This window comes from Panthera tigris, chromosome C1, assembly GCF_018350195.1.
Source record: "Panthera tigris isolate Pti1 chromosome C1, P.tigris_Pti1_mat1.1, whole genome shotgun sequence".
Lineage (NCBI taxonomy): Eukaryota > Metazoa > Chordata > Mammalia > Carnivora > Felidae > Panthera > Panthera tigris.
In genome coordinates, this window is record NC_056667.1 from 175,941,953 (window position 1) to 175,956,173 (window position 14,221).

Genomic DNA, 14,221 nt, shown 5'->3' on the forward strand with positions numbered 1-14,221 from the left:
CCGAGCCCGGGTCCCGGCGGCCGCCGCCCCCGCCCCCGCCCCGCGGCGGCCCACGCCGGGATCTGCGTCACTCGGCCGCGCGTGGGCGGGAGCCGGAGCGGCGAATGTAGCAAGAGCGGAATCTCCCAATGTGACAGCGCGCGGGGGGTGGAGGCGGCGGAGGCGGGCGGGGGAGGGGGAGGGTGCAGCGCGCGCCGGGAGGAGAAGGGAAGGGAGGAGGAGGGAGGACGCGGCGGGGGAGGTGCGGCTGCCACCGCCCGCGCGCCGGAGCCCTGAGGAGCCGCCGCCGCCAACGCGGCCAAGCGGAGCGCCGTCGGGGCTGGCGGGCAGGAAGGAGCGGCGGGTCCGAGCTGGGGGGGAAGCAGGGAGAGCGCGCCCACCACCTTCCCTTCCCCCCTCGATGGGAGCGGGGGCGTCCCGGCCGCCGCTGCCGCCTGAGGAGGGAGAGCTGGGGGCCGTCACTTCGGAGTTGGGGCTGAGCAGTCCTCGCGGGAGAGTGTGCCAAGACCGCTGCAGCCGCTGGCCGAGTACGTACCTGCTCGCTGTCTGCCAAGTGCGAGACGCGTTGGCGCTCGTGAGGCGGCGGGCGAACTTGGGGCGGCAGAGTCGCCGGGCCGCGCGGGCACTCGGGGACCGGCGTCCTGGGGAGCGGGCCCCGCGCGGCCGCCACCGGAAGGAGAGGGCGGCATCTGGCTCGTGTGGGCGATTCCCGGAGAAATTCGGTGCGCCGGGGCAGCGAGAAGAGGGCGAGCAAGGCAGCGGGCCTGGGTTGTGCGTCTTTCCTCCGAGAGAGCCGGGGGTGCGAGTCCATTCTAACGCGACTGGGGTCGTCGCGCGGGGCTCGGGGGTGCGTGGTGTATTGTGCGTGTTGGGTGTTCGCGCTGGCCCCTGACTTTTGCAGCCACCTTCCCCAGGGGGGGAATCTTTTTGTTGATTTGTTTACTTTATAGAAATGTTACACTCAGTCTTAATTTTTCTCCTGGGTATCCTCTCCTTCCAAATGTAGTTTTCTTTTTAAAAGCGGAAGGAGAGTTTTGCTTGGAAGTGGCTTACAGAAACTTGGCACCAAGGTGCAGGGAAGCGAGAGACTCGTGCTCACTAAGGCCGAGTGTGGAATTTGCAAACACATGTGGGACATAAAAGCCTTGGATGCAGGCAGAGGTGTGTGATCTTATTCATGGAGAAACATTGCAAGTGCTATCAGGTTTATGGCTTTCAATCTCAGGGTTCACAAGGCGTAAGATATGAAACGACACTTCCAAGTAAGCCTAAAAATATAAAAATATTCCGAGGTCTTGGAAAAGGATAATTGAGTTGGAAGATGCAGGTATAGATTCTGCAGACCAAGTTTGCAGCAGGTTATCTGAAGGAATCTTTGACTTGCATGTAGCTTTATCCCACCACACTCATTGAGATCCGTGAGGCATGGAAAATTTGGGGTAACTCAATTTCAGATTGCATCCCAAAGAATTGACTTGGAGTAACCTGTCACTACCAATTGGTTTGCCAGTGACGTGTCTGCAAACTCAAGGAGTGCAAAGATCAGAAACTGAGAGGGAAATTCTCAGATCTTGTTTAAAAATATTTTGGCAGTTTTAATAGATAATATTAGATTGCATAGGAACAGAGGAACGGAATTTAAAATAGATTAGTCACGTAGGAAATGCTAGGCTGTTTTGTTAGAAAAGTGTGCACACAGTGAATTACCTTTTTAGATTTTCACTTTTTTGAAGATTTTCCCTTGTGAAACATACCAAATTATGACACGTCACAATTTATGTGTGGGTTTTAAGGAGAAATATTGGAAAAGGATGCATAGGACTTTCTCTATTTTGGGTGAAGGCTTAAAAGAGCTGCTTCTAACCTAAGTGCCAGTAGAAGTGGGCTCTTAGATTCAAGGGTATCCTTTTTCCTCCATCTTTCAATATCATTTGAGACATTTAATATTGTCCTTTAAGCTTAAAAATTATGTTATACCCCTAGGTATTAAAACACATATAAAAGTCCTCTTAAGAATGTATAGCTGTCTGGCAAGGTCAGCCTTCTTTGTTCTTGTTGGGGTGTTGGATGCTGGAAAATTAGGTCTTGAAAGAAAATAATTTCAAGGAACCATGGGAAAGTTTCTTGTTTTAATTTTATTAGTTTAGCATCTTGCACAAAAGTTAATATGCCATCCTGGTATTAGAAAAATCTCCTATTCCTTGTCTCTGGTGATCTCTGTTATATGTGAATTAATCCATATTAATAATAATAACATTGAGGCATTGTAGACTTTTAATTTTATGTCATTCTGCCTGCTAATTGTGGATGTAATTAAAATGACAGAAATCCTTAGGAATACTAAACCTGATAAAAGAAGATTTAGTGAGTTTATGTGTCTAATAAGTAATTTGATATATTAATTAAATCTCATCCTTTTTCAGAATTATTGATATAATTTAATCTCAACTAAAATAATTTAAAATTTTCCTTTTTTTGTGACTATTAAGGAACACCCATTTTCCTATAGGAAAGTTAATAGATTTTCATTCCTCTGAGAATCAGCTAAAGCTTCCGATATTTTAATCACACTTTAAGGACATAATGGTTTATTATTAAGGATTTTGGGGGTTTGCATTGTGGATGCTCTGAAAGAAGAAATTAAATGTATTACAAAGTGGGAGAGACCTTTGAAGAATCTATTGCATGAGCTTTAAATATTTAAAGTAAAAGGTAGTTGAATGGAAACAAATATGGCAGGTTTGTGTGTCTCTTGACCTAGACTCTTTTCTAAGACTTGGGTCTCATCTATTCCATTAGAAGTCTGTTTATTTTTGTTGGTGCTCTTCATGTGCATTATGAATATGATGTTTTATGCTTTATATTTCTTTCATGGAAAGGACCATTTTATAATGTTTTGAACAGTTTAGATCTTGCTAATGTATAATTGTCTTGCATATGAATATTTCATCATGGAGTTCTTTAAATCTATTAAGGAATAAATAATCCCCATTCAGGCATAATAAAAGGTCCCTAGCCCCTTTGCTTTGGATTTAGTTTTATCTTACCTGCTTCTTTCATACTTTTCAGTAGAATGAAGATTAGCACAGTTACGATATTAAATGCAAATTTCCTTTTTGATCTGACATGTTCAAAAAACTAGTACAATAGTAGAATGTCTTAAACTCTCTTAAACTTAATAATGGAACAAGTGGGAAATCAGAGAAGTTGATGCTGGGAAAAAATAGTAATCCTCATCTTGTCAGAATTCTCACAGCTAAAACATACCATTAGGGTTTCAAATAGTTTGTCATTTCTCAATACATTCTGTTTAGGGGGCTGCACGTTAATTTGCACAGTACATTAATTTAATTTTAAAGAGAAATTTTTTTTTCTTTCTTTAACATTTATTTATTTTTTAGTGACACAGAAAGACAGAGCATGAGCAGGGGAGGGGCAGAGAGAGAGGGAGACACAGAATCCGAAGCAGGCTCCAGGTTCCGAGGCATCAGCACAGAGCCTGACGCGGGGCTTAAATTCACGAACCGCGAGATCATGACCTGAGCCGAAGTTGGACGCTTAACTGACTGAGCCACCCAGGCGCCCCAAAGAGAAATTTCTGAAAAAAGTGATAACATTTATATACACTACATGCATTCTGTGTGCTCAGGGGACAATGTTTCTTGAATGATTTGGCTGTGAGTTAATTGAAGAATTTCCAGCCGTATCCTATAAAATACCTATGTTAATGCATAGTTATTGTTTAATTGAAAAAATAAATCTAATATAATGTTTTTCTAATTTAATAGATTAAACTTAAGCATTGGATACTTTAATTAAAACTTTAAGGGGTCTGTAAGACATTTTCTCCAGCTTCATTCAGAAATCAGAAAAAATCAATAGGAGGGAACATTTTAAGTTTCCTAAGTTACGACTAATATCCATTAGGAGCTATATGTTTAATTCACAGCTATGACAGCAATGAGATCCAGAATACCTTAAGATCACTAAATGCTTAGTAGTAAATGTGTTTAAGTAAATTATTTGGCACTTGGAACATACAGGAGTTAGTGCCTAGGCCAAGTCTGCAGTCTTAAGTGTAAGCCATGATGTAACTAAACTTAATTATTTTAACTTGAGTTGTAGGACTAGGATGAAAGTTAGAATTCATTTCCTAGGCTTAAGGCTCATCCGTTCCTAAGCCCAGTTCTGGCTTTTCGTAAACCTTTTGTGTTTCAACCTGTGTTGTAACCCACTGAGCCCTTCTCCCCAGGCCCTATACCTTTAAGCTACAGTCTTCCGAACTTGGTGGTACTTCAGAGGCTTTAAATGCAGTCTCTACCCTCAAGTTTCCTGTTTTTTCCTTACCATTTCCAGTCCCTATCTTTCATTCCTTTGGCACACACTGGATCTCATCTAGATGTTAAGAGGAAAACAGTCTGGTGGAACTAATTCACCTTAATCTGTAAATGACTCATGAGCTAACTTCCCAAGTTTTTTTCACATTTTTTATAAATCTGTAAGAAGCTGCTGTTAACTTAGACAATTTTAAAGTAAAAATTTCAGGCTGTGTTGGGAGGAAGGAATTTATAGTCCTTTGCATAAAAAATCAGTCACATTTTACTGGGATTTTGCCCTTGCTTTCTCCTCACTGCTGGAAGAGTCTCTCCTCTTTGGAATGCCACCGACTTCACAAAAGTGTGTATATTTCCTATGTCATGAAGAGGAGGATTCAAGAGTAGTGATTATGAATCCATTTGGTATTTGTTATTTGAGGATAGCTTCTATTGCATTTTTATTTGTAGAAATGGAGGGAAAAGATTTCTCTTTCATGATCTCTTAAAATGCTGGTGCTGGGTCTGGACTAACACATGAAGTATATTCTAACACTAATCATGTGTAGTTTCTGCATCAGGGAATGCATCCTTTGATCTCTTGGAAAAATAGCCATGTTATGGGAATCAACCATACAGCCTTATGAGAAATAAATATTGAGGATGAGAGAATGTAGGAGATTATAGGGAAAGTAACAGCTAAAGCACTGTTACTAGATTCGAAATTCTTCAGGACACCAATTTACACAGAGAGCATCCCTTTTGGTATGTGAAAGGGGGCCAATGATCAGATTTTGTCTCAAATGTTGGTTTCATTCAACAGCAGCCTTCATAGAGACTTTATTCTACATTGAGCACTTTGCTAGGAACAGAGGGGGACAACAAGGCCGGTTCCTACCCTCAGGGAGCTTATAGCCTGACAGTAACCTGTTCCCCAGAGCCAGGTGGGGTTGCTTCTCTGTTCTGTGGCTTCTTATGTATAACACTTAGAAGGGCATTTGTCACAGTGTTTAAGTGTCTGCTTATCTGTCTTCCTACTCCCTCTTAACTCATTCCCCATGAAGGTCATCTTTCTTCCAGATCCCCAGGACTAGGTCAGTAACTGGCATATTTGAATAAGTGGGGAAAAAATGAGACAGGAAGTAGTGTGGGGTTCAGAGAAGGGAGAGGACACCTACACCAAGGGGGTGTGGGAAAGGCTTTATGGAAAAGGCTAGTGGAGGTGGGTGGGAGGGAGCGTGCCTGGCACAGGGGCAGGGAAGTGGGAGGCACATTCGAGGAATGCCCGGTGTATCAGTTTGGCATGAGCACAGGGGCATGTTTGGGACCAGAGAGAAGGCTGGAAAGGTAGGTTTGGGTCTGGGATGCCTGTATGAGTAGTTTGGATTTCTTTCCCTTGCAGTGGGGGCATTTGCACAGGTGGAGTAAAGAGGAAGATCTTTAGGAAGATAAAGTAGGTATTGCAGTATGGGATGTATTGAAGGTAAGGGGGAGCTGTTTTCAAAGTTGAAGCAAGAAGCAGTCAAAACTAGAATTGGGTGCTTTTGAGGCAGAGAAAGAAAAAGGGTGGTGATGTGGTTTAAAGAGATGAGGATTTGAGAAAGGAAGAGGAAAACAAAGATGAAAGAGTAGTGGCGCAACTAAAGAAATAAGAGTTGGGAAGAGTAGATTTGGGAGTGTGGAAGAAGGGAGGAAAATGTGAAGTTTTGACAATTTCCAGGTAGTAGTTGAAATGTGAAATTATCAGAAAAATGATTTGGTCTGATGGTTCTCAAAACTTTTCAGTTATGAAGATTATTTTTTTAATTAAAAAATTGCACATGTTCATTGATAATTTTTAGTATTTTTGAGTGAGAAACATATACTGTAATGACAACAGCTACTGTGACCACTTCGACCACTACTGTAAATTCGGTTACACTTTTTTTTTTTTTTAATTTTTTTTTTTTTAACGTTTATTTATTTTTGAGACAGAGAGAGACAGAGCATGAGCAGGGGAGGGTCAGAGAGAGAGGGAGACACAGAATCTGAAACAGGCTCCAGGCTCTGAGCTGTCAGCACAGAGCCCGACGCGGGGCTCGAACTCATGGACCGTGAGTGAGATCATGACCTGAGCCGAAGTCGGCCGCTCAACCGACTGAGCCACCCAGGCACCCCTGAATTCGGTTACACTTTTAAATAAGTTTATTATTTTATTAAATCACAAAGTGTTTACTTTCATTTACAAAGTAGGCCTGTGTGAAAGGCATGTTTTTTACTCACTAGCCAGTGCTTGTTGCACATTTGCCAGTAACCCCATGGTCCCTGGCACTGGTCCAATCTTCAGATAACGATTTGGAGGTCAGTCTGCTTTTTGTGATAATTGAAGCCTGGGAGTGGTTGAGATTCTCTTTTGATGGAGAATATGGAAAGACAATAGAAAAGAGATTTAATGTAAAAGTTTAGAGAACTCTTTCACTTAAGGAAGGCATTGCCATTACCAAAGTCTGGCATAGAGTGTTTCATGGAGTTCTGTCAAGCTGCAGAGAGGTTAAAGAGAGAGGCTAATGATAATAGCTGCCTGAGAGTTTTGATAGAGTTGTAGGACCAGGAGGCAGGCTGAAGCTTCTTGGAATGGATTCAGGCAGGTTTAAGGGAAAGGTTCGTTTCTCTAGTGACCAGTAAAGGCCTCTGTCCTACACTAAATGCCAGAGAAGTTTTTTTCCTGTAGCCATATTAAGTGCTTCGTTGTGGTTCAAGGACAAAATAGTAGGAGTTGACCTGTCAAGTTTTCTGGGCCAAGCTAACCCCTTATTTTATTGAACATAATTCAAATCTGACAGGTGACTGATGGTATCCAGTAAGGAAGCAAAGTGAGTTTGTTTTTAAGGTGCTGTAACAATTATTACCATTAAAAATAGATTAATGAATAACAAATGGCCTTAACTGAATCCATTGTTGTTTAATTCCTCTTCCTCTTGAACTGACCAGGCTGAGAACATTGAAGCTAGTACAAGTGGAGGTTTGCTGTATATAGGCAGCAGGCCTTTGGTTGAGATTTTGAATGCAGTAAAAATTAGTAACCGGTTTCTCTTAACTTTGGAATTCATAAAAAGGTCAGACTCAGCATGGTTGTTTCAGCATCCTACAAAGGCCAGGTAGCAGTAGTTTTCAGCTGAGTAGATTTACTATACTATTAGCTACCTGCTTATCGTGTTGTCGTTCGGATCTTTTTATATTTACTAAAGATTGGAGAGATGTAGATAGATGCTTGCTCTTGACTTGTTTGACCTTCATGTTGAAGCATGAATAGATACAGCGTTTGTAAAAACAGAAAATCTCATCTTATAAGAATTTTCTTTTAAATCAAATCAAGTTAATGTATGAAGTGGTGGGTGTTTAAATTATCACAACTGGCTTTTGTAGGAAACTGAAACATTCTCCTAAAGCAAAAGCTTAAGGAGAAAACTCCTTTCCCAGCAGTCAGTGTGGGCCTTTAGAAGCCTCCTGGGACTCTAAATAGTTGACTTATTTATCTTTCATCTGGTATCTTGACTTTGGAAATGCACATTTGGTCCTATCAGTCATTACGGAGGCAGTATGATAATTACTGCTTTCTTAATGGCACTACTTTCTTACCCCCTTAGGAACTAGAGGGTTTCTTTTCTTTCTAGGTAAAGATGAGAAAGGATAGACATTTTAAATTAATATTTTCCAAACTTATAGACTTAATGTCAGAAGAATAAAACTTAAGTTTGGGTCTTTAGTTCTTAAGTTTTTTCTCTTTTATATTTGTCTAACATATATTCCTTTCCTTTCTTAATTGCTAATAAAAAGATTCAAAAACTATTCTTACAGATTTTCTCATGTAGTCTTTCCTTTATTGTATAATTTGGGGGAGCACATATGATGAAATCATCACAAACCCTGCAAAGTTATAGTCCTTTTATTAAAAAGATTGTGTGTGTACCTGTATTTTTTTTTTTTTTTGTATACTCTTGAGCTGCAAGTCTTTGAAGCTCTTGCATTAGGTGCATGATGGGAAAGGAGGTTTCCTTTTTTCTACCTCAGACACTTTCTAGAAGTCCTTCTATTTGGTATAATGTAGTTCAATACGAACTTTATCTTGCGTCTGTAGTTCCAAAGAACTGTGTTCTTAGGGGTTAGTGTCCAGCTGGATGAAACGCTCTCCCTGGAGAGGCTCCCTGGAGTGGGAGGGCAAGCGGATCCTCTTGTGGGTGATTTGGAAGATGCGAGAATGTTTTTAGCCAGAGGGCTGAGGTGGCATGAATATGAAGGTAGACTTAAAAAATCTGGATGATCACAATATGTAGGAGTTTGTGGTACCCAGAAGGTATACTAAATAGGGATCTTCTAGTGTATGTTGCCAAATTTATCAAATCATGAGTCTCCTAGGGTACAACTCTATGACGTAGGAAATTGTATTTTTTAGTAGCACCCCAAGTGATGGCTGCTGCTCCCCAATTAAATTGTTTTTTTTATATCCCTTATAAAGGGATATAACCCTTGGTGACAGGTCATCAAGTCACCTGGCAATACCCTGGTAAAATAAAGAACCATAAAATTTGAGGAAGTCACTACTTGATCCAAGCAGATTGTGGATGACACAGAGGTCCCCTTAGAAGTCAGTCCTTAGGGTGTTAGGGAGTTACATTCTTCTTCAATGGGATGACTGAGACTAGGATTTTGTATAGCATTCTGGTCGATGACATAAAACAGAAGTCCCAGATTTGGTGACCTCCTGGCCTTTAGAGATGTTCCTAAGACTCCTCTGCTTGCCGTATCTCCCAGTTAACTGTTGCTTTGTACAATTTTGAGTTGCAAGTGGAGCTTCCGTTTTCCTCTGATGTCCATACTCTTTTGGCTTTTGGTAACTTTCTCCATGGAGGGCTATAGGATACTTTTTAATCCTAAAGGAGTAGGTTGATTACAACATGTTTGTTTGTTTCTCTTAAATGGAAGTACTTGGCCAACTCCTCTTTGTATGTGGGAGGTCTCCAGGCAACTGTGAATAACTTTTAAAGGCTGCTAAGAGGTCAAGAAGTGCTTTGCTGGGTCTTGTTCTGTCTCTTTAAAAGCAGGCTTCTCTGTCTTGATTGGGTTCTAAGAGTATGTTTCTTCCTGGACTCTGTCTTAGGCTCTCCACTGTTTCTTTGGAGGGCTGTTCCACCCTCCCTTTTTCCATTCTGTATCTCTAACCGTTATACACACTTAGGCTCCAGTCTGTTACTTTGCATGCAGGGCATATCTATTTAAGCATTCTACCTTACGCCATCTTCAAGTGCCATATGTTTGAAAGAGAATCTCATCATCCTGATTTTTCTGTATCCCCAATGCCTGTCGCGGTTCTTAGACTGTGTAATCCTGTAGTCATCTATTAACTCTTTTCTTCGTGGAATCACAGAAAGTGTCAAAAAATGGTAGCCATTTCCTTTCCTTCATCACTTACATCTAAGTGATCACCAAATCCTGTCATTTATTTGTTTGAATTTTTCCTGCTTCTCTTTTTCTTGGTTCTTAAATTACCACCACCTTCTATCTTCTCACCTCCAATTCATACTGAAATCTATCTTCCTCTGCCTGCCAGACTAATCTTGCTAATTTTTCTTCATAAAATGGGAATTACTGTACCAATTTCGCAGGGCTGTTGAGAGGATTAAAGATCTTCTTTGACTTATAACATTCCAGTAAGTTGTAACATGTCATGTGTTGAAAATGCGTTTAATACACCAAACCTAACTGAACATCATTGGTTAGCCTAGCCTACCTTAAACGTGCTCAGAACACTTACATTGGCTTACAGTTGGGCACAATCATCTAACACAAAGCCTAGTTTATAATAAAGTGTTGAATACCCATGTAATTTATTGAATACTGAAAGTCAAAACCAGTGGTTGGCATGGGCACAGAATGATGGTAAGCATATCGGTTGTTATCCTCATGATTGTGTGGCTGACTGAGCGTTGGCTCACTGCTGCTGCCCAGAATTACAAGAGAGTATTGCTAGCCCAGGAAAAGATCAAAATTCAAAATCTGAAGCATGGTTTCTACTGAATGCATATGGCTTTCGCACCATTGCAAAGTTGAAAAATCGTAAGTCAAACCTGTAAGTTGGGGACCATCTGTAGATGTAATGTAAAGTATTTGTCATATTGTCTGAGGCAAAATAAGTATTCGGCAAATGGCAGTATAACATACTTATTATGTCCTTCTGAATTTGATTATCCTTCACTTCACCTCTGTATCCATACCATGGAAGCAGCAACGTGAAAAGTCAAAAGTAGAGGATATAGAGCCCTGTAAGCCTTCGTTTGAGTCTTAGACTTCTGCTTAACTAGTTGTGAGATTTTAGGCAAATTACTTGCATTCTTTATAGTTTTCACTTTAAAATGGAAACAATTATATTGACCACTAGGATTGGTAGGAGAATAAAATGAGAGAACTTATGTAGAGGGGGGATGCTTCCTTAACAGTTGCTATGCAAATGCTCCTTGTCTTTGTTCTTCCCACACTGTATTTGTAAATCCTGTGGTGTTTGAAAAACAGGTTTAAGAATTTTGGAGCAAGTGAGATGAGTATTTCCTCTCTTCTTCTTGCAGGTTAAGACCATCCACAGTAATGGCTGCGGCCTTACCCAGGACCCTGGGGGAGTTGCAGTTGTATAGAATATTACAAAAAGCCAATCTGCTGTCTTACTTTGATGCCTTTATTCAACAAGGTGGTGATGATGTCCAGCAGCTCTGTGAAGCTGGAGAAGAGGAATTCTTGGAAATCATGGCACTCGTGGGCATGGCTAGCAAACCCCTTCATGTCAGAAGGCTACAGAAAGCTTTGAGAGACTGGGTTACAAACCCTGGCCTTTTCAATCAGCCACTGACTTCCCTGCCTGTCAGTAGCATACCCATCTATAAGTTACCAGAGGGATCACCAACGTGGCTGGGGATATCCTGCAGCAGTTATGACAGGAGTAGCAGTGCCCGGGAACCTCACTTAAAAATCCCCAAGTGCGCTGCCACCACTTGTGTGCAGAGTTTGGGACAGGGGAAATCAGATGTGGTGGGGAGCTTAGTGCTGCAGGGTATCGGGGAGTCCAGACTCTGGCAAGGCCACCACGCCACTGAGAGCGAGCACAGCCTCTCTCCCGCAGACCTTGGCTCCCCGGCTTCCCCGAAGGAAAGCAGCGAGGCCCTGGACGCTGCCGCCGCGCTGTCTGTGGCCGAGTGTGTGGAGCGGATGGCCCCCACGCTGCCAAAAAGTGACTTGAATGAAGTGAAAGAGCTGCTAAAAACCAACAAGAAGTTGGCCAAAATGATCGGGCACATCTTTGAGATGAGTGACGATGATCCACACAAAGAGGAGGAAATTCGAAAGTACAGTGCAATATATGGCAGGTTTGACTCCAAGAGAAAGGATGGGAAACATCTCACGCTTCATGAGGTAAAAAGCCCACATTTTTCTTTGTATGTGTGTGGTAGGTTTTGTTCCTTAGAGGTAAGTTGGGTAATATTTTGCAGCGAAGGAGATACACTCCCTGAAAGCAGTGTTAAGAACCTTTAGGTGTTCGCAAAATATGAACTCTTTTATGAAAATAGACCTTGTTTATTGTGTTGGGGTGTTTTTGCGTTGGACTCAAACATGTTGAGCTTTGGAACTACGGTGTAGGGGAAGAATTTAAGCAGGGAAAGCATAAAGTCTGTGCACTTAGAAGGCAGTTTGTATTTTAATGAAGAAATAAAACAGGATTTTAAATACAACCATTTAAAAAGCATTTTTGTAGACATTTTTTAGAAAAAAAATTTGTAAAAAATAGCTGGAACTTAAAAGGAATTTTCAGCTAGCACAGAAAATAAAATTATATTAGATGAACGTTATTATTATAGGTTTGAAAATTGTTTTGGTTTGACATTTGGCATTCAAATTCTCATCATTGTATATTTGTAGCACTCTGTCCAGAAATATCTTCCTTAATTAGAAGAATGCATATATATCTCTTTTGCACGTACTTCCTTTCTCTTCTTGTCCATCTGGTCAGTGCATCATCTTTAAGATTTCACTCAAGCATAAGCTTAAGTCTGTTCTGATATGTTTTCCCACAAGTAGAATGATCTCCCTTTCCGTTTCCATTTTTATCCCTACGTATACTACTGTCATAGTAACTTCGGCACTTCATTGTACTTATTTGAATACTAGTTCTGTCCCTCACAGTTTACTTTGGGTTCCTTCAAGGCAGAGGTAATGTCTCATTCATTTTTATATCTTCAGAGTCTAACACACTCAATATGTGCTTAGAAAATAAACACATTTTCAAGAGTTAAAAAGGCGATTTTATTGCTGATTTTTTAAATAGCTTTTATCCTGTAAAGATTGAAAAAATGTTCAGTTGAATATAGTATTCCATGTAAGAAACGTTAGATTTTTCTCCTAAGATTTGTACTTTAACACAGAAAAGAATGTATACTTACTGCAAAAATATTCAGTCATTACAAAAGGATGTAAAGTAATTGAATCTGTAAACTTTCAGATAGTTTTCTTTACACATACAAATAAGGGATCATATTTTGCACACTGTTCTCCAAATTCCTTTTTTTTTTAATTTTCACATTGGTATTCCTTTTTTTTTTTTTTTTTTTTTTTTTTAAAGTTTATTTGAGAGAGAGCAAGTGGGGTAGGGGCAGAGAGAGAGGAGACAGAGAATCCCAAAAAGGCTCTGTGCTGCCAGCGTGGAGCCGGATGCAGGGCTTGAACTCAGGAAACTGTGAGATCATGACCTGAGCGGAAACCAAGAGCCGGATGCTTAACCGACTGAGCCACCCAGGTGGCCCTCCAAATTCATTTTTTTTTTTTTTTCCAAAAAACTTAACAGTACACTCACAGTAGAATATACCGTTAGATATCTTTCCAAGTAAGTAAACGTAGAGGTGCCTTTTTAATTTTTGTGTTGCATTATATTCCATAATGTGAATGTGCCATTATTTATTTATCTGAACCATTCACTTGTTGGTGTCATTTAGGTCATTCTATTTTTTCGATACTATGTATGGTGGTACATGAATATTATACACCTGGTCCTTTACAGACAGACTCATGCATATTTTCTATGGAATAGCTTCCAACATATAAAATTATGGGATCAGAGAATATCTAGATTTAATATTTTAGTAGATACTGCTAAATTGCCTTCTGCAACTTCTATACTGCCATTACTATATGCAGGTATCCATTTCTCCACACTCTTGCTAATACTACAATTTTCATTCTTTTTAATCTTTGCCAGTCTAACAGATGAAAAATTTTCATTGCTCATATTTACTTTCCTTAGGGAGGATGAGTGTCTTTCTATATGTGTAATGGACATCCAATTTTATGTTCTTATCCTTTGTTTTAATGTTGGGGTTGTTTTTCTTAACCTCTAAAAAATTGATTGGATAGAACTTTTTATATTTTAAGGATATTAACCTTTTGTCTCACGTTGTAAACATTTTCACAGATTATCATTTGTCCTTTGACCTTTCAGACTCATTGCCATACTGAAGTTTGATTTTATGTAGTGTTATTTACTGATCTTGTCCTGTTTGATTTCATTAGTCTAACTCTCTATTCCTATACCAGTGTAGAGTTACAGTAATTAGTATAGCTAAATAATATATTTTGGTATCTGGAAAGGCAAGTGTTCCTTCAGTAGTCTTGTTGCTTCTGTTTTTTTAGGTAGCCATATGCATTTCTCCTTTCAAATGAAATTTTTAATGCATTTGTTAAATTTCCCAAAATTTTCTGTTGGTATTTTTATTAGAAATTCCTTAAAGGTATGGATTCACTTGGGAAAAACTGACATATTTACAATAATGAAAACGCCCATACAATAAGTATAGTGTCTATATTTACATATTCCTCAGTAATTTTATAGTTCT

General features: G+C 40.3%; 1 protein-coding gene across 2 annotated transcripts in view; it reads left to right on the forward strand.

Moving 5' to 3' along the window:
* Window positions 1-236: 236 nt before the first annotated feature.
* Window positions 237-14,221, forward strand: part of NAB1 (NGFI-A binding protein 1) — a 46,411-nt gene continuing 32,426 nt past the window's right edge. For both annotated transcript variants that reach the window (XM_042994923.1, XM_042994924.1), the window contains exons 1-2: window positions 237-527; window positions 10,913-11,750. In XM_042994923.1, coding sequence (XP_042850857.1) covers window positions 10,932-11,750 — 819 coding nt within the window. In that variant the 5' untranslated portion in view covers window positions 237-527; window positions 10,913-10,931. The remainder of the gene's footprint in view (window positions 528-10,912; window positions 11,751-14,221) is intronic.